The sequence below is a fragment of the Vulpes vulpes genome, chromosome 13, assembly GCF_048418805.1.
Source record: "Vulpes vulpes isolate BD-2025 chromosome 13, VulVul3, whole genome shotgun sequence".
Classification (NCBI taxonomy): Eukaryota; Metazoa; Chordata; class Mammalia; order Carnivora; family Canidae; genus Vulpes; species Vulpes vulpes.
The window spans coordinates 107,399,152-107,422,744 of NC_132792.1; the positions used below are offsets into that span (position 1 = coordinate 107,399,152).

The 23,593-nt window shown below is 55.6% G+C and overlaps 1 protein-coding gene across 45 annotated transcripts in view; it reads right to left on the bottom strand.

Annotated features, from left to right (window-relative positions):
• Positions 1–23,593, bottom strand: part of CELF4 (CUGBP Elav-like family member 4) — a 296,564-nt gene that overhangs the window by 11,627 nt on the left and 261,344 nt on the right. For 6 of the 45 annotated variants that reach the window (XR_011996227.1, XM_025997017.2, XM_072732257.1 and 3 more), the window contains exons 4-11: positions 17,421–17,549; positions 17,097–17,176; positions 16,611–16,754; positions 15,376–15,523; positions 13,317–13,466; positions 9,555–9,620; positions 8,411–8,494; positions 3,415–3,498 (exon numbers count right to left, since the gene is read on the bottom strand). Coding sequence is in view for 41 of the 45 variants with exons in the window: in XM_025997017.2 (XP_025852802.1) it covers positions 3,415–3,498; positions 8,411–8,494; positions 9,555–9,620; positions 13,317–13,466; positions 15,376–15,523; positions 16,611–16,754; positions 17,097–17,176; positions 17,421–17,549 (885 nt within the window). In the remaining 4 variants the exon portion in view is untranslated. Of the gene's footprint in view, positions 1–2,632; positions 2,778–3,354; positions 3,499–8,410; positions 8,495–9,554; positions 9,621–13,316; positions 13,467–15,375; positions 15,524–16,610; positions 16,755–17,096; positions 17,177–17,420; positions 17,550–23,593 lie in introns of all 45 variants that reach the window. The other 39 variants (XM_025997018.2, XM_025997021.2, XM_072732258.1 and 36 more) reach the window with 15 other exon arrangements.

Sequence of the window (23,593 nt, forward strand, 5' to 3'; positions counted from 1 at the left end):
CCTCTGGGACCAGATAGCCAACTGAAGGTGACACCCCTCTCTCTCGGACTCTACCTCGCCACCTGCCCCCTGGCCCTCTGTGGCACCTTTTTGCAGGAAACAAGTGTGAGAGCAAAGCAGGGAGGAGTTGGGGAGAAAGATAAAGAGGCTGGAGGGGCTATCTAGGGCAGAGGGGTACAGGGAGGGACAGCCAGCCAGTGGGGAGAGTGGAAGACAAGAGTTCCTGGAGGGACCTCCTTCCCCTGGAGGGAAGAAGCCCAGCCTTCCTAGGAGAGGTTAAAGTCTCTGGAAGCTCAGAGGTTGGGAAGGGTTCTGGGTTCAAGGGAACTTTTCTTCCTCAACTAGTTTTGGTAACTGGTGAGTAGTCAGGGCCACTGGACAGGGCTCTGGACACCATCTCCCATTTTTCTGGTTTCCAGGACTGTGTTCCTCCTCCCAGAACCTCCTGCCCCATCCCTCCCAGCCCTGAGAAGGCTCCTGCTTCTCAGACTGTGGGAAGCTGAGTGCAGAAGATGGATGCCCTCCTGGTGTCCCCCCAGCCCTTCTTACAACATAGCAACCATTTATGCTGCACATCAGCTCAAATGTGGATGATTCTATTTATGCTTATAAAGACAAGTGGGGTCTTTGAGGGACTCGCTTTAACATGGAACCACATTTACTCAAAGACAATCCCCCCTTTGGGGAATAAATAGGGCTCTAGCACCTCCTGAGGGTCTGCTCTGGGAAAGCCCCTCACACACACCACCTCCGGTAACCCTCAGAGTGCCCCTGAGAAATGACCACCAACATCCTCATTTTACAAATGAGGACACTGAGGCTCAGATCGAAATGCCCTGCCTGGGGGCGCCTGGGTGGCTCAGTCGGCTAAGCGTCTGCCTTGGGCTCAGAGTCATGATCCCAGGGTTCTGAGATTGAGCCCCATGTCCAGCTCCTGCTCAATGTGGAGTCTGCTTCCCCCTCCCCCACCTTGCTCATGCTCTCTCTCACTATCTGTCTCTCTCTCTCTCTCAAATAAATAAACAAAATATTTTTAAAAAATAAACAAATGCTCTGCCTAGGAATGAGCCCTGGGGTTTGGCCAAAGCATGGATGAATGAACCCAAGGGGCTTAAGGAGAAAGCACCAGGCAAGGCTGGCCTGGCAGGAGCCCATCCTTCTCTAAGGCCAGTGGATGTTTAGGCTAGAAGTCTATTCAGGAACAGAGGAAAGATCCAGAGTAGAGGTATACAGAGGATGATTTTCAGAAAAAGCAGGGAAAAAACTTTGGTCCTGGAGAATTTAAATAGGCAAATGGTGAGGGCAACGTCTGGGGCAGATTCCAAGTAAATGCCTTTGAAAAAAATGGGCTGTGTTCTCACCAGGGCAGCACAAATGCTCTGGGGATGTGTCCAGAGACTAAGCCTGCTGCCCCGGTGCTCAGCACTTCGTGGGCTCTTAGCAGTGTCTTCTGACGTATGTGACATCTGAGGCTTATTTAAAGAGCAATTGCGATGATGTCCAGTTTATTGTTCTTACATCTGTAATTGTAATTTGTCATCAGAAATACCAGTCAAATGGGGGTGTGTGTGGTATGATCCTGTTTTTTTCTTTTGCTCTGTTTTCTTAAACCCAAAGAGAAAGGAACTGCCAGGATAACTCTATGCCCTCTAAGTACCCCACATATCCTGTGGCAGCTGCCAGAGGGAAGGGGACAAGGGTACCAAGATCTTGACTGCTTTGGGGAACATGCTCTAAAACCTCAAGCTGTTCACGGCTCTGCCAAGTTGGTCTCCAAACCGCAATCTCCCTAACATGTGTTGCTAATGTTGTTACACACCTGTGCGGTCTCCCCTCCCACATCCCAAGCTGTGACCGGGGTTCCCCATGCAAACAGGCCCCTACTCTCCCCTTCCAGGCCCAGAATCTGGGGTTCAACATGGAGATCTAAGCTTCTCAGACAGCTCTGGTTCCATGTTGGCTCTCTGGGGACTGGACTCCTCATTCCTTGGGGACTCATGAGTGGATCTAACCTCAGGGCAAAGACCGATGGAGGTAGAAGAGGAAAGGGAATAAGGAGTGGTGGGGAGAGGTGTGAGAATGAGGTGGGATTCCAGGAGGTCTAAAGCAAATCCAAACACAGGATGCCCGATTGAATTCAAATTTCAGATATACAATGAATATTTGTTTACTGTTAGCATATCCCCAATATTACATGGAACATAGTGCATATACTGTCTGGGACATACTTACAAAAAATGCATCCATTGTTTATCAGCAATTCCAATTTCACGGGGCACCCTGTATTTTATCTGACAAGCATACTCCTAGATCCTCCCAAGTCCTCTGTCCCATCTAGCATCCTGCCACCATGCACATTTCCTAAAAGCTGTATTTTCATTCTATTAGTCTCAGGTCAAGGACCTCCCATCATCTCCTACTGCCTCCATCCCAGAAGCAGCATCCTCTTCTGACCGGTCAACCCTCCCCGACACAGCCCCTCCCTCACTGCCGGCCTCCCCTTCTCCCTTCTCCCAAAGCCTCCTGCCGCTTCCTCATTCACTGTCCTTCCCGGGGGCTCTGCTTGGGCACCCATTCTGTTCTCCCTCGCGGAACTCCCTCCCCTTCCTCACATCTATTTCCATCCACCTGCCTTTCTCTTTGCTCCATTACTTGGTGCCTTGCAGACTTCAGTGCTGCGGAGTAGGCATGATTTTCAGCTAAGCTCAGACCTGAGGCTTCCTGAGGGCAGGACCAGTTTGCTCTTCCTGACTCCTCAGCAATGTGGCTCTGGTGGCCTGAGGGAGTGGTGGGGGAAGGAGGGTTCAGTGGATGGCAGGAGGGGAGCAAAGAGCGGGGTAGACAGAGAAGGGCGGCAGGGGCAGGATGGAGAGGTGGAGGAGGCCAAGGGGCAGGCAGGACAGGGGCCTCAGCTGGACAGACCCCCACCCCAGGGAGCATGCTCAATGTCCACCAGGGTCTCTATGACTGTAAGAGGAGGGGATGCTGGGAGAATGGACTCTGCTTGATGACCCCCCCACACACACACACACACCCTGGCCCAAGGTGACTCCTTCCCCTTCTAGGTGGGTGGAAACTGGTCCTAGTGGAGGGCTGGGGGTGGGGAGGAACCTATAGGGGAGATGGGGAGCTAGCAGGGTGGAGGGGCAGGAGTGGGCAGGGAAAGCCAAGAAGCCAAAAGAACAGTAGCAGAGAGAGGAAGGGTGGGAGACGGAGGCTGGGGGCTGGGCCTTAGGGAGCACCTGGGGTGGGGGCGATGTGAAGGAGCAGGTTAAAAGCAGTCGGACACCGGTAAATTGGTGCGAGCACCGCCCTGTCCTGGGTGAAGCTAGTTGGTTTGTTATCTTTACCCACCAAAGCATTTACTTTGGTTAGTCGCCCGATCCACAAACACTTTCGAGGAGATGACATTACCGAAAGGGAGGAACATCTGCATCAGCTCAGCGTCCCCAAACTCCTGGGGCAGATGGTAGATGAACAGGTTACAGCCCTCGGGCCCTGCGGTGGGGGGAGGGGCGGGGAGGAGGGATGGCGGGGTGGGGGGGGGAGAGAGAGACAGAGGAGAGGTGAGCGAGTTAGGCAGCGGCAGCAGGGAGTGGGGCAAGGTTGGGAGGGGGGGTCTCATCCAAGATCCAAGGGCAGCCACTGAGGAGTGGGAACTGCTGAGCCCCAGTCAGAGCTCTGGTCTCCGCCCTGCCCTTGGGCAAGTCACTGAGCCTCTCTGTGCCTCCGTCACCTTGGCTGAGAAATGAACCTGTCACAGGGCGCCTGGCACCTGGCTCCAGGGGCCCAGTTAACGAGGGAAGGGGGTAAATGTGCCAAGGCCCCATCAGCGGGGGAGAGGGGTGCTGAGGAGAGGGAGGCCTGGGCGGGCCCAGCCGCCCTGGGCCCAGCCCCTGCTCTGGAGCCGCCCCGGGGCAGCCAGGCCGGTGGAGGCAGCCAGGTGAGAGGCCTCATTCACCTCTGCCCTCGGAGGCCAGGCCTCAGCCCTGAGCTGGTGGCCGCTGCTCTGGCCCATCTTTCTCCATAGCCCGCAGCTGCTCCTTCCCATTGCTGCCCAGCGGGCCCGCCTTCCCCACCCCAAACCTCACACTCAGCCCCTGACCTGAGTGCAGAAATCCAGACTTGCTCTGCCTCCTCCAGCAGGCCAGGTGCACGGGAGCGGCTTCCTGGCTGGCTGGGCCATCAGCCTGCATACCCACATGCCTCCTTAAGTGGAGCTCCCCACTCCCGCCCCCCCACCAGGATAACCACCCTGCCCCTTCCATAGCAGGAACTACAGGCCAGGCTCCTCTAAGCCCTCCGTGTGTATGTTAAGTTGCTTAGTCTTCCTGCAGCGCTCTGAGGCAAGTGCTATTGTCACTCCCACTAAACAAATGAGGCAACGGAGGCCCAGAGAGGTTAAGTCACCTGCCAGAAGTCACACAGCTGGGGGTGGGTGGAGCCAGGAAACGGACCCAGACCATCTGCCTCTGTAGTCTGTGCTCTCCTCTCTCTACTTCTCATAAGTCTCCATGACCCAAAAACACTGAACACCGTTCAGGCCTTTGGATTTCTGAAATTTCCAGATGGCTAACGAGTTACATTTTTTCTTTTTAAATGACCAAAATGCTCCATTTTCACTTTGAAATAGAAATCTTTCCAAAATGATTCATCTATTTCTTGCCATCTTAAACAGAGCACGCTACATATTTTTAACCTTTTAAAATGTGGTTGTCCCAAAGATTGTTTCCAACCTGTGGAGGCCACGCAAAGGAGGCCGCTGCATTTGTTAAAGATGTCCAAGAACCAAGGTTCTGACCAGAGGCTGGCAGCAGCTAAGCATGAGCTGGGAAGTGAAGGTAGTAAGAGGTGGGCAGCTCCGTGCCTTTCATGAGGGCCAGAACCGTGTGGTGCTTCCCTGGGGCAGGTGAAGCTGCAGGTAACCCCCTTGGGGAGCAAGTCTCTCGACCCTCACTCTCCTCCTGGCTCCCTCCTCTGACCACCAAAGCCACCCTTTGAGCATCTGACCTCCTGGGTCCCAGGTCCCCACCCCGAACCTTCTACCGGCCCTCCTCTCACCCTCAGCCTCCCCTCCCTGCACCACGGCTCCCAGGCAAACTGCCAGCTGGCGGCGCATTCAGAACCGGCGCAAGAGTGCTCCCTCCTACTTCCTGGGATCTCCGCTGTGGAACCCCACTGGGGTGCCGTCCCCTCACCCCATTTCCAACCATGCCAGGTACTCACTGGTTCATTCTCTGTGAATGTGTCCCTTGATGGTCCCCAGCTAGATGTGAGTCCCCATGGGGCAGGAACCAGCTCAAAGGCCTAGGCCACACCTCCTCCAGACTCCCACCCAGATACTCCCCAACCTCTCTCTTCCGAGTTCCTTAAGTTTACAATTTGTGGTCTGGGGCTCTTTCTCCTTTAGGTCTGGGAGGTTTCCTCTCCAGCCACATTGGGAGATCTAGGGACAGGAGCATTTGCCTTCTCTTGTCCCCCAGCACTGCCTTCCTTCCTCCTTCCAGCTCATCCGTAAGGTCTTCCCTCACTGTTCCACCCCACACAGCCACCTGCCTTGAACTTGGGACCCTTGCTTCAAGTTCTGCATACTGCTTTAAGTGGATGTTATGTTTATTCAACTTAAAGGTTCCAGAAGCCTTTGAGGGCAAGACCCATAGGCTCATCTCATCAGTATGGTATGCAGCTGAGCTTCACAGGACCAGCTCTCCTGGCTCCAGCCTAGCACCCCCATCCTCCACCCCTCAACAGGGAACCTACACATTGCCTTGTACTCCCAAGTCCTCCCTGCATTTCCTCATCCACAGATCATAGAGCATCCAGATAGATGGCATCAAGGACTTTGGAGATCAATCTGGTCCCACCCAGCCTTCTGAGAAATGGTGAAACAGAGCTCCAGAGACAGAAGGTGGCTACCCTGACCATACTGCAGGCCTAGGTGGAGCCAGGACTAGAGCACCCCTGAGGCCCATCTGTGGAGCCTCCTGGTGCCTCTTGGTTTCCAGGCTCAGCTCAAAGACAAAGTTCTGGAAGGAGGGTCTCTCCAGGAACCCATGTGTCCAGGTATATCAATGACATTACACATTGGGGAGATAACCATGATAGAAAGGGCCAACCACTGGCATGGCTGGAGTAACACAGCCTTCTTTCTCACCTATGCTTCATGCAATACTGTAGACATGGCTTTGGGCTGACTCCAAACCACCCTAGCCTATCTCCCCTCCCCATCCCATCCCCAGGCCCCAGCTCACCTCATACTTCGCAGCCCCCACACCTTTGCTCCTGTCCTCCCTGCCTTGACTGTTTGTCTCCCCATCTCTGTGTACTAAAGATCTTATCCTCCCAGGTCCTCGAAACCTTCTCTGACAACCCTGTTCCTAGCACCCTGAGCTCACCCTTGTATGAAGCCTGGCTCTGTACACATCTGGGTCCCTGATTCAGCCCTCCTCATGCCCTGCTCTCTCATGGTGCCTCATCCTGGGCTCCAGTCAGGGAGAGTGTGGACAACAGTGGGAGATCCCACATCTAAGAGGTGGCTGGAGAGGGACCTGGGGAGCAGGGCACAAGGGCAGGGGCAGAAACCTTGCAGAGATGGAAGAAGTTCATAGTGACATAAATGGGGTGGAGCAGAGTGTAAGGGGGGAGGAGCAGGGATCAAATGGAGGGCCTCACTCTGTTTCAAGGCCAGTGCTAGGGACTATCCTGTGTGTTGGTCAGAGCAGCGCTGACCTGCAGCTGTGTGTGTGTGTGTGTGTGTGTGTGTGTGTGTGTGTGTAGCAGGGTTTAGAGACCGCTAAGCCCACAGGCCAGAGTGATGCAGCATGCTGACTGCAGGCTGAGGGGGGGGTGAGCCTGAGGCCAGTGGGGTGGCAAAGGCAATAGCGCCTGAGGGCACAGTGCTCTGTTCTGGGCCTGGGAGGGATGGGCAACACTGGGGCTCCTTGACGCCACCCCTTGCAGCTCTGATCTGACTGATGTGGCACTAGAAGAGCTGGACTAAGGGGAAGAGGGGCAGGGGCAGAGCAGGCTGGAGGGCCACAGCCCAAAGAGGAGACCCTCTGGTAGAGACAGGGCATCTGGACCAACCCCCAGGCCGCTTCAGCAGCAGGGGGACTGGGTGTCACCGAGAGCTAGAGAGGGCTGTGCTTCCAGGCAGCGGGCATGGCCTGCCGCACACTCCTCTCCTGGGCAGGAAGAGATGATGATATGGATCTCAGAAGCTGCCCACTATGTGTAAACTGGGGTGGTGGGCATCATGGGCAACTTTGGAGGGGGACAGTTTGGTGAAGGAAGGGCTGTGTGCACACCGTGAAATCCATAAGAAATTGCTGGAGTCCCAGTCAGACCTGAGCTCCTTAGAGCTTCATGCTCACCAACCAATCCTCACTACCCTCATTCTACAGGTGAGGACATCAAGGGCAAGGATGGGGAGGTGCCATGCTGGAGTCAGACCCAGACGGATATGCTTCAAAGCCCAGGCTCTCAGCCATCTGGGGACTGTGTGGGGCCGATCTGACCAATGGATTTGGACTCACAGAATCCTGGGGTCCTTTCCAGAGCTGACCTACATGTTCTCATCTGCTGCAGGGACTATGAGGTGGTTAGCTGAAGACCACTGGGATCCCCTGGCTAAGTGGGCTCCTGGGGCAGAGGCGGTGGTCTAATTGGCAGGGTGACTTTTGTCGTGGGACAGGGAAAGCAAAACGTGGTTAGTATTCCTGCTTCTAACACGGAGCTCTCTGTGTGCAGGCTCACGGAAGCCCTGAGGGTGACCTTATTTCTCCAGCCTCCTGTGGGGCTCGAGGCTCTGGAATGGGAGGATCCTGTTGGTCTTTATTAGATCCCAGCCTCCCAAACCCCACTGGCCTTGCCTGGCCTGCCCTGTGCCCTGTGCACACCAGGACCTCTGGATGTGATCTCCTGAGAACCTCTTCTTCCATTCGGGCTGCACTGAGGCACTCCCACCTCTTCACCTGGCCACGGAGTCCCAGCCCAGGAGCTCCAGCTGTCTCTCCCAGTCACCCAGAGGATCCAAGTTCTCCTGCCCGTAATGAACAGGTCTCCCTGCTCCTGCTCCACCTGGAGCATTCCTACTCCTTCCCTTCCTCTCCACTGGCCAAATCCCGCCCATTAGAGGAGGGAGGATTCTTGGACCCCACCTCTCCCAGGATTCTACCTTCCTGACCTCCTACCACTTGGGCTTATGGAGCTGCTGCCCCTGAGAAGCCCACCTCCATGCTTGGATTAGAGAGTGCCGCATCTCGCAATCCCGCTGTCTTCCCTCACCCTGCTCCACACAACACACAAACATGGTCACCTTTTAAAAGAAACACCCCAGCCAGAGGCCCAAATGAGCAGCCTCTTTGGGGACAGAAGGGGGTGGGAAGGAAGCCCCAGCTCAAAGACTCACCTTCTCTCTGTTGCTGGGGGATCATTGGAGGTGGCTGAGGAAAGGCCTGGCTTATCTGACCATAGGCAGCAGGGTAGGCGGCTGCTGGAGGGCCAAAGAGAAGAGGCAAGAGGGAGAGACAGCGACAGTGACACGGAGAGAGACAAAGGGAGAGGCAGGGAGAAAGAGAGAAACTTCAGTGTTGAGCAGTAAAAGCAGACCAGCCAAAATAGCATTTTAGCTTAGCCACTTAAGATAAAGCCAGCTCTGTGTGTGTGTGTGTGTGTGTGTGTGTGTGTGTGCGCGCGCACGGGGGCACAAGTTGGGAGGGGGCAAGTTTATTCTGAAACAATGGACAACCCACCTGCATAGGTAATCCACAGTAACAGATCATCAAAAACACTGGAATGCCCAGACCAGATCACCCACTCTATCTGGAAGCCCCGTGCTCTGAGCCCCTGCTGAAGCTGGCACACACACCCTCCGCCCACTCTGATGGCACCTATGTGGGAGGCGGGGCACCACCCGAGGTGTGAGCCTGGCCTCAGGGATCCTGCCAGGGGCGGGCCCCAGGGGCACAGCACTAAGTGAGACAAACCTGGTGCTTTCTGCACTCAATCGGGAGAGGGTCAGAGGCGACACAGGAATAGCCAGCCCCTTCCTCAGCCTGGCCTGATTCCCAAAGGTGCAGGATCTGAGGTCAGAGCTCAGGGGTCCCAGCAGGTGAGAGAGCTTCCCCTGAGCTCCAGAAGTGAGAGGCCAACTTCACTGAAACCCCCACATCGCCCTCAGGGGAGATCTCTCTGGCTCTTTCTGAGACTTTCTCATCCCCCAGCAGGGATGAGATTATGGTATATGTGAGAGAAACAGGGAATCCTGGCTGACAGCATGCCTTGGGCTCCCTTCAATGGCTCACCTGCTCGCCCCAAGGCTATTTCTTCTCAATTCTTTCTCTGCCTCTGGCTGCCTCTCCTCCCTTATTCCCTGTCACCTTGCTGGAGCCCCACTCCTGCTGCCTGTGTGTGTCGGAGGAGGAGTCCTCTCCCAGTAAAGCCCTCCCGCCTTGTCCTCCCCTGCCCCTCCCTGCCGGCTTGGGTCCCAGGCCTGGGGTGGGAAGGGGACACTGGTACCCGGGCATGAGGACTGGGGATGTGAGGATACTAACGACCTGCGTACTGCTGCACTCCAGCGTAGGCCTGCTGCAGGGGGTCCGCCGCGGTGGGGCTCTGCGCTGCAGGGGAGCCAAGGAAGCAGAAGTCAGCGGTGCCCACCCAGACCAGCCTCACTCCAGCCATGCCCACAAGGTGATGCTGGGGCCGCATGGCTCCTCCCAGCCACTGTGGCATCTGCCTGCCCCCACCCTGACTGGGGCTGCAGCCCTGGGCAGAAGGCTGGGAAGGGCTGACAAGGAGATGCAGAGGAGGGCTCCACCACGAAGGGCTTGGTGGGAAGATACTCCCGTGACCTGGTGCTGAGAAGGGCTGAGGGAAAGTGGGCAAGGGGGCTAGAGGCTACCAGGGAGGTGGTATCCTCCTCAGATATTCCCAGCACGAGGCATGGGCAGATCCCAGCTGGCTAAAATCAAGGGCCTGGGAGGCTTCATCCTGCCAGTGTGTCCTCCTGGGCCACCCATGCCTGCTCAAACACGGGCACCTCTCCAGGATCCATAGGGAGTTTGCACAAGGCATGGAGGCCTGGCACTCCAAGGCCACACCTGGGACACCTGCTGAGAAGCAGGGCCTAACCACACATATAAGATCTGCCCCATGTACTGGGAAAGGAGGAGCGCCTGCAGAAACAGGAGAGCCACATGACTGAGGACCTTCCTCCTACCCGATGTCATGAGTCTGGGATGTCCTCCATTCAGTGGGAGGCGAGGAGCCTTAGGCTGAAACTCTGGGCAAGGAACCTGGAGAAGCTGGACCAGGGAAAAGGCTTGGCTCATTTCCGTGGCCTCTGCTGTGTCCACAGGGTTGTGGGGAAAAGCCTGGCGAATGTGGGCACTACCTTTGGTGATGAAGGCCACTGATGACTGAGGTAGGAGGGGGCTGGCCCTGGAGAGGTGACACATCCAGCCTCGGTGTGTTTGAAGCAGACTGAATAACACAGCAAGGCAGAAGGAAAATTATGTGGCCCTATCTGCCTGGCAACCCAGGCCGGCCAAGCTAACTGGTAGTGCTAGGCTCTGGGGCCCCCAGACCTGGAAGACTTTCCAAACTTCCCTTCTGAGCTCCTGTCCCTCAAACTCCGAGTAACATTCTGCTAGAACAATAGCATCTGAGCTTCATCGAAGCCAAGGGAAGATCCTGGGGCAGGAGTCCTTGGAGACAGCATGGATGGCAGTGGGGAAGCTGAGTGCCCAGGAGGGCACTGCTCAGAGTGGGGAGCTGACAATGGGTCAGGACGCAGGTCCCCTCATGCCTGGGGTTGTCCCGGGACAAAACCCTATCCCTCTGTGTCCCTCACAGCAGAGACTGGAGCCAGGAGCTCCCAGCGGTCAAGGGATGATGATGATGTGCTTGCCGGGCTGGTCTTCTCCTCCCCTGCTCCCTGTGCCTGACTCCTCTACCGGCCCCAACTCTGTGGATAGCCACGGCTAGCTTTGTCCCTTTGGTCTTCCCAGCTGCTCGAACACAAAGCACCTTTATGCAAATTAGAAAAAGGTGTTTTTTCCTGTGGCCAGTGTGATGGCCTATGCAAAATATAACCTGCACAACAAACCTGTGCACCCTGGCACAGCGTCAGGACCACAGCAAGTGCCACGTAATGAGCCAATGGTCCCTAACATTTGTGAGAGCCGCCCCTTCAGGGGTGTTATGTGGCAGGAAAGGTCACACTGTGCGCTTCAGACATGATCTCCATGAGTGAGAGGAGAGAACAGAGAAGCTACCCAGGGGTAGGAAGTGGAGAAAAGCGTTTCTGAGACCCCTCTCTACTTCTCTGCTTAATGACCTCATTAGTAACTGCCAAAGAGTGAACACTTTGAAGGATCTCGCTCATTACAGCAGCTCCAAACTCTGCATTTAAAGATGGTAAATTAATTTTTTTAATGTACTACTTTTCTCCTTTCCTTCCCTCCATCCCTCCCTCCTGCTCTGGCAGGGAATTGTTTATGGGATGTGGCAGATTGTTACAAATGGGGAAGAGGAACATTTCCAAATTCCATGAGGGAGACAGCTCACACATGCCAGTTGGGGGTGGGGAAGAAACAGGTTTGTCAAAATCCAGAGATCCAGATGGGCTTGCAGGCAGGGAGGAGGGCAGAAATGAAACCACCCAGATGTGCTGGGGACTGTATCTCCCAGCCCAGGAGCCTGAGCGGGGAGGAGCCCAAGAACCAGGAGATTGGTGGGGTCTCTCCCACCTCCTGGCCTGCCAAGCCCCTCCCTGCCTCCCTGGCCAGCCTGGAGTCTTCATCCTTCAACGACATTCCAGATCCTGTGGCCCTGCCACTTCCCTCCGAGCCTCTCTGGCCTCTTCTCTAGGCAGCGAGAGGAGAGGTGGAGCGAGCGCCAGGATCAGATCAGAGACAACACCAAGGGCAAAGTCAAGAAATTTCCCTCTATTTCTTGCTAGCACAGTGACCTTGCACTCTGCTGCTGGTGGAACTTTCATATTCTACAGATGTCTGGGTCTCACTCCAGACACTGAACTCAGAATCTCTGGGCTTCTGTGATTTTACGAAGTCACACAGAGGATTCCGATGAGCAACCAGAGTAGAGAGCACTACTTTGCCCCCAAGCTGACCTCCTCTGACCCAGTTGGGGCAACCTCCTCACCAGACCCTGGGCCCGCAGGACAGCCCCCTCCACAGGAGTGTGCTCCTTGTTCTTCCTCACCTCTCTAATTCCTACCTGCCTGATAGAGTTGATCTGGGCCTCCTCCTCAGAAAGCTCTGTTGGGCTTCCTCACCCTACAGAATGCTCCCTTCATTTGAATCCTTCAGCACCTCAGGCAGAGAACATTCACTCTTGATGACACTCTGTTCTGCTTTATTATCTCATTATGCTGTCAATGTATGTTGTATTCCTGGCTGATGCTGACCACCCAGGGGATAGGTCCATGTCCCAATCTCCTTCTGGGCGCCCCCCCCCCTTTCATCTAGCACAGGCTGGGCGCCTATTAGTACTTATAGGGACTCTGTAACCTAATCATCTGCCCTCCGGGAAGGAGGACAGCACTCTTCACATCTCTATCACTTTGCCCCTTGCCAGTCTACTCTCAGGCTTTAGCTCCAGCTTTTCTAATATCAGTCGCTCCTGAAACCCAGAGAGAGCAGCTGTTTCAAGTCAACTGGGCACTCTTGCCACAAGGGAAATGCTAAGTTTGAGAGAAACAAAGTTAATCCAAGAACAGACTTCCTGGATCTCCTGTGCCAGAATTTATGCAAGAAGCCCTTGGGGGCTAGCCAATGTTCTGATACACTGTCCGAAGTGCTGACCGTGGTTTTGTATGGATCCAGGGACCCAATTGGTACACACCGGCCAGACTGCCAATGTATATGTCTTTGCTTCCTTCCTACAAGAATTTTTTCTTACTTAACTCCGATTATCTTTTTTAGCATCTACCTCCTCACTTCCTATGGGTCGAATTCACTCTCAATTAATTTGCAGTTACTAGCCTCTCTACCTGGTTGTACAACTGTATCTATTCTCTTCTCTTTCCTGACAGAGCTCCAGGAATGGGCTTCTTTCTCACCCTCAGATGGGCACCTCTCCAAGAATGAGAATCTCATCTCATTTTCCCAACCAGGGGCTCCCTGAAGGAGGGTAGGAGGCCAGCTCTCTCTAATCACATTTTGGGGTTCTCCCAAGGAACAGGCAAGAGGGCAGGAGCCATATGTTCCCTATTATAACACCAAAGGCAGAGACAGAATGGATGAGGAATGTTGTGGCACGGGGAAGGAAGGGCTACCAGATATGCTTACCTGGGTAGGGGTGGATGCCATTAGCAAACACAGCTTCCGCAGCAGGTTGCCCGTTGGCCTGTGGGGGGAGGCCGGTAAAGCCGTTCACCCCAATGGGGGACGGGATGCTAGGCACAGCTGGTGCAGTGATGCCCGGAGGGGTGCTGCCACCTGGTTCCAGAGGTGAAGAGGGGTGGAGAAGGGCAAGCAGAACAAAAGTGAGGAAGGCCAACCCATGGAGCTCCACTTGTTGGCTCTAAGAGCCTGAGAATAGATCTAGACTTTACCTACCAATTCAATCCTATCTGTGAATCATGCCTTGGGTTATCTCCCTGCATGGTAACACCACTCATCCCAACTGTATCCATTCTTCAAGGCAGACTCCAACTCCAGCCTACCCCATAAAGACTTCCCTGACCAGTAACTGCAGCATGACTTTGGACCTGCAGCACATAAACTTCTCAATGTCCTTGACTTTGACCACACTTAATTTTCCTTTCATCTTTTTCAGTGGCTGTTGCTCACCCTGGCTAGATCAGGATGGGCTGGTCCTCATTTAGCCATTAAGCTTCTGAGTTGTTGGCTCTGCTCTCTTGTCTGAATCACCAAAGGGCTGATCTGCCTCCCCACCCAGGAGTTTTGCTACTCAGGTGGAGGAGGTCTTAATTCTGATGTTGCCTTGCAAGTAAGGAGAGAGCCCTTTGCAGAGTCCACAGTTAGCCCTGTTCATACACAAAATAGACACTTCAGCCTCCTTCAATGGAAGCAAAGGTGATTCTCATTGTGGCAAGGGTAAAGTCAGGGACAGATGACAACACCGTGTGCCTTCCCTATGCCAGAGGTGGGTGGAGCCCCAAGTGTGGATGGCATGGTGATTGTATTGGAAAGGGCCTTCCTCTTCATGTAGGAAGCAGGGTCCCTCTACAGCTCCTGGATGTCAGGAAAGCTGCTAGGCTGGTGTGGGTGCAGAGAGCCAAAGAAGCTTGATGAATGAGAGCTTGGGGTGTTGGGGCCAGCCCTTGGGACTAGAAAAGAGTTTCTTAATTTTGGCACCATCAACATTTGAGGCCAGATATCTCCTTATTGTTGGGAGCTGTCTTGTGCATTGTAGGATGTTTGGCAGCATCACTGGCTTCTACCTACAAGATTACAGGAGCAGCTCCCTGCCCCCACCAGTTGTGACGACCAAAGTGTCTCAGGACATTGGCAGATGTCCTGGGGGGCAGCGGGACAAAGTTGCCTGGGTTGAGAATCATTGAACTGAACAATAACTAAGATCCAATTAAGAACATGCTTTGTGGGGAGCCTGGGTGGCTCAGTCAGTGAAGACTTTGGCTTAGGTCACGATCTCAGGGTCCTGGAATGGAACCTCACATCTGGTGCTCTGCCCAGTGGGGAGCCTGCTTTTCCCTCTCTCTCTGCCTCCTCCCCCAGTTCAGGCTCTCTCTTGCTTACTTTTTCTCAAAACAAAACAAAACAAACAAAAAAACCTCTTTAAATTTTTTTTAATTAAAAAATTTTAAAAAAAGAATATGCTTTGTGAAAGGGGTTATTTCCAAGCTCCCTGTCCTTTAATAACTCCTGAGGTCCTCTCCTGCTTGTCATGCAGTTGTCTTAGGAAAAGCCAATGAGTCAAGGTTGGGTTAAAGAAAAATGAAAAAATGGGGCTCCTTCTGTGGTCAGGTCGGGAACCTAACAAGGTCACAGAATACGCAAGGCTCTTTACCCCTCAGACCTCAAAGGGAAGTGTTTTCATGTGAATTTCTTTCTAGAGATCTATAAAAGAGATGAAGATTACTTACTTCCTGACATGGCTCAGTGACTTAAATGAAATTGTCACCACCCTGAAATCATGTCATTGATAGCATGGGGCCCGCATCCCATCTTCCCTTAGGCCCCCAGGGATTGGAACATTCTTAAGACAAACTTCTGGAGGATGAGGCCTGCTTGGGCCCATACATGTGTGCTCAGGCCATAGGAAGTTCCACTGGTAGACAAAATTGGCCCATCAATAGGTCCCACCCTGAGCACAGCTGTTTTCCTGCCTGGCCAGACCCTGTGTGGGTACCTGTGCACTCACCTGAGGTTGGGGTCATGGGTGCGGCCGCCAGGCCATTCATATTGAGGGCCGCCATCTGCTGCATCTGGGCGGCGGCGAAGGCAGCCATGGGGTTCAGGTAGCCGCCCTGTGCGACTGACGCCATTAGTGCCGCTTGCTGCTGCATCAGCTGGGGCAGAGAAGTGGAAAAAATATCATGCGCTTCCAGGGGGGGAGCCCTCCCCACCAGGGGCTCAGTTCTTGGACACCAGCTTCCTGGGCCCTGGACTCCAGGGAGTTCAGCTATACCTCTCCACGCCCTCTCAGTGCCTGAGAGCACCATATTCCTAAGTAATGACTGGGTCTAGGGACTCTAAAGTTGTAGAAAGAGGGGGGACTGGCTCCATGGGTGCTGGTCAGCCCTGTGAAAGGTCTGTCATCCATGGAGATGAATCACCCAAAGCTCAAGAGACATGTTAGATGAGCCTCTGTAGAACTAACTTGGCATGGATTTGTTTAAATGGTCCTAACTTGGAGTCTTGGGTAGAAGCAGCAGGAGAATCATGAGTAGAACTCTAGGCACCCCAGTGTTCTCAAAAAAGGTGAGTGGGGATTGGGTAGGTTGTTGACATGGCCAAGTTTGGACACTGCTGAAGAACTGAAGTGAGCTTACCTCTTTGGAACGGAAACCCTGGCGTACTCAGTGCTATGCATGTGGGGGCTGTGGTTACAAGTCTGGGGGGCAGCTCAGGGGAGATGTGGACAGAGCCGGCTCCAATGTGGAAGAAAGAAGTGGGTGCTCAGCAGCAAATGGTGGGGTCTGGGGGGGCACTGCAGGGGAGGTGTGGACATGGAGGGCCCTGGGGGCACCTCAAAGGACCTCTGCAAGGAATGCCCAGGGGCCTTAGGACCCCCTTCCATGAGTGAGAGCAAGAGCGGTGACACACACCTGAGCCTCTCTTGCCACTTCCCAGTGGTGCTTCCTAGGGTTTGACTAGTGGAAGAGCACTTGCCTGGCTCAGAGGCCTTCTCTCTAGCTTAGAAAAGGACGGCACCCCCCCCTCCTCCTGGCAGGCACCCTGTATCAGCCTAGCCTTGGCTTCACCCCCTCTGGCCTCTACCGCCTGGGTTCACTCCTCAGCACAGGATATTCTGGGCCAGGAGCAGGGCTCCCCTCAGCGCTGTTAGGTGTCCTTGCTCTGTGGGGCTCTGAGCAAAGTGAGCTGGAGAACAGCTGCGCTCCCCCCCCAAACCCGCCGGGCTGCGCCCCCACTTACTGCCTGTGCGTAGGCGCCGTAGGCCCCGAATGGGATGGCCATGGGGTTGAACATGCCCATCTGGCCAGCCATCTGCTGCATTCGCCGCATCGTGCGCTCCTTGTCGGTGTCGGCAAACTTGACCACCAGACTGGATGAGGCTCCCTGCAGCCATTACCGTGCGTGAGGCCCTCGCCCCAGCTGCCTCCCCTCCGAGCTGCCCTTGCCCGCCCGGACCCACCCGACCCTCTCCAGGGGGCACCGGGAGGCAACCACTGGCCCGGCGGCCTGGGGTCTTAACCCCCCGCGGGCGGGTCTTATCCAGGAGCAGTGCAGCTCCTTAGCACCTCTGGGCCTCGGTGTCCCCGTGGGGGGGGGGGGGGGGGGGGCGGGGCTGTGAGCCGCGGGCGGCGGGCGGCGGGCGGGGCCCTCTTGGCCCTCGGTCCCTCCCTCCGGGCCGCCCCGCCCCCGCCCCGCCCCGCCCCGCCGGCGGGCGGCCCCACTCACCGGCATCGTCTGGCTGCCGTGCAGAGCGTTGATGGCGGCCTGCGCCTCGGCGTGGGAGGAGTACTTCACGAAGGCGCACCCTGGGGGGAGCGAGAGGCTGAGCGGCGCGGCACGGAGGGGCCGAGGGGACGCACACACAGACGCGAGAAGCAGGCGCCCCGGGAGACCAGGGGGCCCGAGAGCTCGAGGCACCCCCAGGCCTCCCGCCGCCCGGCCGACCCTCGCCCTCCCAGGCTCCGCCTCCGCCGCAGGCGCGGGGCGCCCGGGACCCCGCGGGGGGCGAGGCGGCCGGCAGGGGGCGCCCGCGGCCCCGCCCCCACGCACCCTTGCTGTTGCCGTCGGGCCCGCGCAGGATGGTGCACTCCTCGATGTTGCCGAAGGCCTCGAACAGGCGGCGCACGTCGTCCTCGGACTGCTGCTTGTTGAGCATGCCCACGAAGAGTTTTCTATCTTCTGGAACAAAATTAGGAGATGCTTACCCGGGCCTCGGGGAGCCGGGCTGCAGGGCACCGCCGCAGAGGGAGGGGGCGGGGGAGGGAAGAGCTGGGCAGGGAGAGGGCTCGGAGCCCGAGGGGCAGGGCCGGGGCGGGGCGGGGCGGGGCGGAGCTAGAGCAGGACCGGCCACGGGGGGATGGGAGGGGGAGCAAAGCCGGAGGAGGTGAGGAAGGAGGGGTTGGGTCAAGGGAGCCGGATGACAGCGACTGTGCCCCCGCCCGCCCAGAGGGCAGACAGCTCGCAGAGGGAGCAAGGCCACTGGCCTGGCTGCTCACCTGGGGCACACAGATGGCACACGGGTGGCACACGAGTCACCCGGCACTCCCTTCCTCCATCCTCTTAGACACACGCTAACTTCTTGAGCCACCTTTACCCACAGATGCCAAAATTAACTCTCAACAGTCAAATCTGCCACAGGGCCTTTGCAGAGGCTGTTCCCTCTGCCCAAAGTGCCTCCCACATCACAAGGCTGAATTCTTCTCTTCTTGTAGGTCTCAGTTTATATATTGCTTCTTCATCGAGATCCCTCCTTCCTGCTCTCTTCTACCCTCTGTCTCACCTCCTCAAGGCCCAGATTTCAAAGGACATTTATGGCCTTGCCTGTGTAGCTGGCTTCTGTCTAGCTCCCTGCCCCCACCCCATCTCCTCTCCCCGGGGGAAGAGACCCGGCCTTGGCTGGAGCTGCGGAACCTGGCACATAGTAGGCCCTCAGGATAGGGGCATGGAGTGGATGAATGAATGCCCTGAGCCATTCCCACGGCCACACCTTCTTTCTGTCTCACATTGTTTTCACCTCCATCTGGTGTCCCTTTCGTGGTCTGGCTCTTCCTAGTTCATGCTGCAAAATTTAGCCCTGGGCACTTTTGGGGGAGACCTGTTCCTGAAGGCTGGGTTCTCTCACCAGCATCCCTCTAACCTGTATCGAGTCCCAAGTGGTTTGTTGACCTCTTGGTTGCGTGCTTAGGGTAACAGGGATCATCACATTGGACTATGTGGATCCGTGACAGCTTGTGACTGCCAGATTTCCCATCCCACAAGCTTAGGGCTAGGTGACCTTGACTCCTCCCACTAAGCTGGGGCTGTGCTCCCTCCCCTTGAATCTGGGCGGGGCTGCGACTGCTCTAACCAATAAAGAATGGCAGAAGCGATGCCTGCTGATTTCCAAGCTAGGTCATAAAAGGGATCCGGTCCTACTTGGCTGTCTTCGGTAGCTTTCTCTAAGGAAGCCAGGCACCCTGCTGTGAAGAACTTACAACTAGCTCACTGGGAGAGCCCCCAGCTGACAGCCCACATCACCCACCAGACATGGGATGAATGAGTCTGCAGATTATTCCAGACCCCAGCCTTTGAGTCTTCCAGCTGAGGCCCAGACATCCTGGAGCAGAGATAGGCCTTCCATGCTGTGCCCTGTCTGAATTCCTAACCCGCAGGATCTGTTAGTAACAAATGGTTGTTTTACACCACTCAGTTTGGGGCTAAATTGTTATGCAGCCACAGTAGCTGGAACAGAATCCCTGTGGTAGCAGCACTCAGCAGGTACTCACTAGATGTTTGTTGACTCTTGAACGACTGACAAACACAGGGACACATAAGCCAAGGCTGTGGAAATAAATGCACACCCCCAAATTGCAAATGGCCTTGGATCTATGGTTCTTTGGAAGGTGAGAGCATTCTGGGACCGTGTCCCTCTGTACTCAAGGTGGCTGATACCTCCTGCCCCAGGGAGCCCCCCCTTGCCCACACTGCCAGGTGAGTTCACACAGTGCTGAGGGGCTGTCCTGAGGTCCAGAGGAAAGCAGAGGAAACCAACAGGCCCCTGCACTGCTTCACAAGCCACCCCAGAGTCCTCCTCTTCATGAAGCTCTGACCTCTGCCCTCCGTCCTCAATGATGAAGCCACCCTGGCTCCCAGCTCCTTCCAGAGGCCCTGTAGGGCATTATTGCCAGTTCCTTTACCAGTTCTGGACCAGGACACACCAGCCTAGCCCTTCACCACTAGTGGGCTTCAGCCAAAGCTCTAGGGCCTGGAAACCCAACCCTGCCAAGTGCCCCTGCCGGGCTGCTCGACCTGGCTTCTTGGGTCATCCCAGGGCTACACAGACCCTGGCCCCATCTTCAGGGCTTAGGGATTCCAAACTCTGGACTGGGAAACCAAGAGCAAGTAAGGAAGGGGAGGAGGAGCAGTGAAGCTGAGAATGTGTGGAGGGAGATGGGGTTAGGGGCAGAGGGAGAAAGAAATGGCAGAAATGGAGTGAAAAGAATCAGAAACAGACAAAGAGGGGTGCCCAGGTGGCTCAGTCAATTAAGCCTCTGCCATCGGCTCAGGTCATGATCTTAGGGTCCTGGGATTGAGTCCAGCATCAGGCTTCCTGCTCAGGGGGGAATCGGCTTGCTTCTCTGTCTACCTCAGCCCCTGCCCCCCACTTCATGCTTCTTCTCTCTCTCTCCCTCTCTCTCTCAAATTAAAAAAAAAAAAAAAAGAAAAGAAAAAGAGAGCAAAAAAGGGCAGAGAGAAAGGAGAGAGGGTCAGGGGCTTTTGTTTAACTCCCAGAAGCAGCAGAAGTATTTTGCAGGAAGTGGAGGGAGCTTCTCAAACCTTCAGAGGAGCCTTGAGATGTTGCAACTTTGAGGTCCTGGCGGGCCAAGGGCTTCCCTTCACCCCCCAGCACCTTTTAAAGACTCAAATTAAATGGGATTTCCAGAAAGACAATGAAGTGAAACCCCCTGCCTCCAGCTAATCCCTTGCCCTCCTGTTTAGAAATTTTGTCTCCTCCCTGGGAAGGAAAGAGGGAGGGAAGAGTAAGCCCCTCCTCCACCTGAGCCTGATTTAAATGCTGGGACTGCAGCCTGTGCCTTCTCCTCTCTCCTGAAGTCTGAATATATTCCTTTATTATCATTATGACAGCCTTCTGATTGCATTAAAATTCATCCACACGTGCCTTTCTATCCAGCCACTTTCCTTTTGCCTGTTTTTCCCCCTAATTCTTTCTTCCTCTCCTCTGAAATCTTGCCTTCCTTAGAGTTCTAGGTTCTAGACAGCGCTCTTCCATCTGGAGGACTTTCCAAACGTGTAGGGGGCCAGGCTCCTCCTCTTCCTGACCACCCAGATGGCCCCAGGGAAACTGCAGCTAGTCTTGCCTTTCTGGAAGACTGCAAGAAACCAAAGAAAACTGCTGCATACTTAACTCCCCCAGGTGCCCTCGGGTGACCCCACCCCCACTCAAATGTTGGTTGTTTCCAGGATCCTCAAATGCACCCCACTTGCCCCCTCTTCATTCCTACTTGGCTCTGGTGTGATTCTAAAGATTTTCTTTCACACCAGAGGCTGGAAGGACTCTGAATCCAAGGGTGAATCTCCTTAGGGCCCAGGCCCACCGGGCTTAACCCCAATCTCCTGCCCTGCAGCTATGTAACTGCTTCCCACCTGGGTCTTTAGGTCTACAAAATGAGAATAATCAGTCCTGCCTCATGTGGTAGATGCTAGGCTTCAAGAGATGCTGGGGCGGGGGGGCGGGGGGGGGGGGGGGGGGGACGGGACCTGGTAAGCAAAAACAATAGTGAAGGCCATTACTTAGGGGTCTCTATCCAGGAAGAAGAGGAAATGGAGCGCCTACCCTGATTTGGCCAGGAGGCCCACCCCAGCTGTGTGTCCTAGATGGTGAGAGGTCATCTCTAGGTGGGGGGGCAGACTCAGGCTGTGGCTGACCAGCTGAGATGGACAACCTCCCCTTGTCACCCCAGCCCCTGTGACCTCCTCCCCCCTCTGGCTACTTTCCTGAGGCACCGTCCTCAGATTTTCTCAGATGACCAATGGCACCATTTGGCTGGTATCTTGGATCTGATGCCCATCTAGTGAGAGTCTCAGAGGATGACTCAGTTTCCTCAGCCAGTTCCCACCCTGTCTTACATCTACACAGACCTCTAACTCCTGGGACCGGCTGAGCGGCCTATCTGAGGTGATGCAGGGTCTCTGGGTGATGGCGAGTCTATGGTGTTCTCACTCTCCCCTGTAAGCCCTGGGCCTTAAACCCATTGCCTCCCACAGTTGGGATATGGGGGTGTTGCTGCTCCTCTGAGGAGGTGAGGCCAGGAGAGACCACAGAGCCGGGGTGGAGATGGACTTCCCTCAGTGGGAAGCCATAGGGCTCAAGCATGTGAGCAAGTGGAGGCTAGCGACTGGAACCCGGTACCTTCCCCTCAACAGAGCCTAGCTTAGGGTAGGGGGTTGTGATATGTTCATATTCTGACTCCCAGGGCTGAGTCCAGTGCCAAACCGCTCCCACCCTCAAGTCTTCACATGGGTTCCTCCTGTCAAGGGACACAAGAAAGGGAGCATGCATGCTCCTCAGCCACTCGACTGTTTGCCGAACACTTGCTCTGTGCCAGACACTTCCAAGCACTGCTCCTGCCACAGTTACGAGGGAGGTGAATCTGCTCACTGGAGCTGACATCCATCCACTGATGGGGAGACAGGCCCTCTGCAATAGACCGCCTCCAAACAAGACAAAGGCTAGTGTGGCTGCCACACAGGGGCCCCCAGAACTAGTGTGCTCTCCCCAGAGGGAACAAGGTCACAGAGTGGCAGAGCTGGATGGGGCCCTGGATAACCCCTAGGTCCCACCTCTTTACAGATGAGCAAGTTGTTAATTAAACTTGTTTCCCAACCTGAAAAAGCCCCAGGTGCTGCCCCCCAGGAAAGGCAGTGGCACCTGGTAGCCAGAATCTTAGGCTTTTTCCAATCCCTGAGAGAAAGAGAGAGAGAGAGAGAGAGAGAGAGACTCTTGCACTCATTCACTCTGGACTCAGGGCAGGATGGGGCTCCAGCTGAAAGGATTTGCATTTTAAAAGGTGAGCCCAGAAAACCCAGAAGCCAGACACCAAGGCAGGTTAAGGGTAGGTCCCTACACAGGATATCTGAGGGTGGTGCCTCAGGCCCCCATACGTGCAGGGAGCACCTCGCAGGCTCTGCAGGGGGAGTGGGCCCCTGAGCGGGGCAGAGGTGGGTGGCAGCAGTGCCACTCGACTTGCCAAATGCCAGTGCCCTAGTGCTAATGCTCGAATTCCGGTTTAATTTCCAAAATTTGATTCGCTCATTACCATCGGCATTAAACAATATTTCCTGCTTAAGGAGAGACGGCACTGTGGGCGAGTGTTCAGATGGTTAATGCCTTTTATTGCCACAGTAGACTTTTACTGTTCTCTTCCCTCTGGCTGCTGAGGGAGGGCTTTGTTGCGGGACCAACTGGAGCTGGGGAGAACCCCAGGGCCAGGGGCCAGGGTGGGGAATAAGTAAGTGGCTTTGAGGCCTGTGGCTGGTGGGGAGGGCAGAGGAGTTCCTGGGGGGCCTGGCTGCTCAGGCAATACAGGGCCAGGCCAGCAAGAGACACTTTCCTTTGGGTCCCTGGAGACTCAGAGACAGAAGTTTGGGGAGTGGGGGGGAAATGCCAGATGTGCACAGTCACTGAGCCAGCAGCGGTCTTCTCTCCTGCTCTGCAGGCTTCGGACCCAAAGATGGTTTGACAGGAGCAGAGCCGGGAGCCCAGGGTGCCCCGCGTGCCTCCCTCAGAGGCTAGCAGAACCTGGAGCCCCAGGGCCGGCCGCACAGGCCCTCACACATCTCTCAGGCTGTTTCCTTGGGGGCACAGGGGACTTCCCAGGGTGCCTCTTGGATTCCAGAACCATCTGCTCTTCCTGGAGATGATCTTAGTGCTCCAGGGCCCACAGGCAGGAAGTCCGGGGGGGTGGGGGGGAGCTTACTCCTATTCCCTAGCATAACCATGGAGCGGGGAGGACCTTCGGTGGAAGGAACGAGAGGCACGCGGACCGACGGGACCGACGGGACCGACGGGGCAGCTGGGGGTGCGGGGGGCATCTTCCTGGCAGTGGCTGAGGCTGTGTCATACCAACCGTAGGGAAGTCCTGTACTGCCCTGGGCACCCCCGTCCTCATCTGTAAGAGGGAAGGAATAGCTGTGCCCACCGCGCGGGGCTGGGAGAAGCTGAA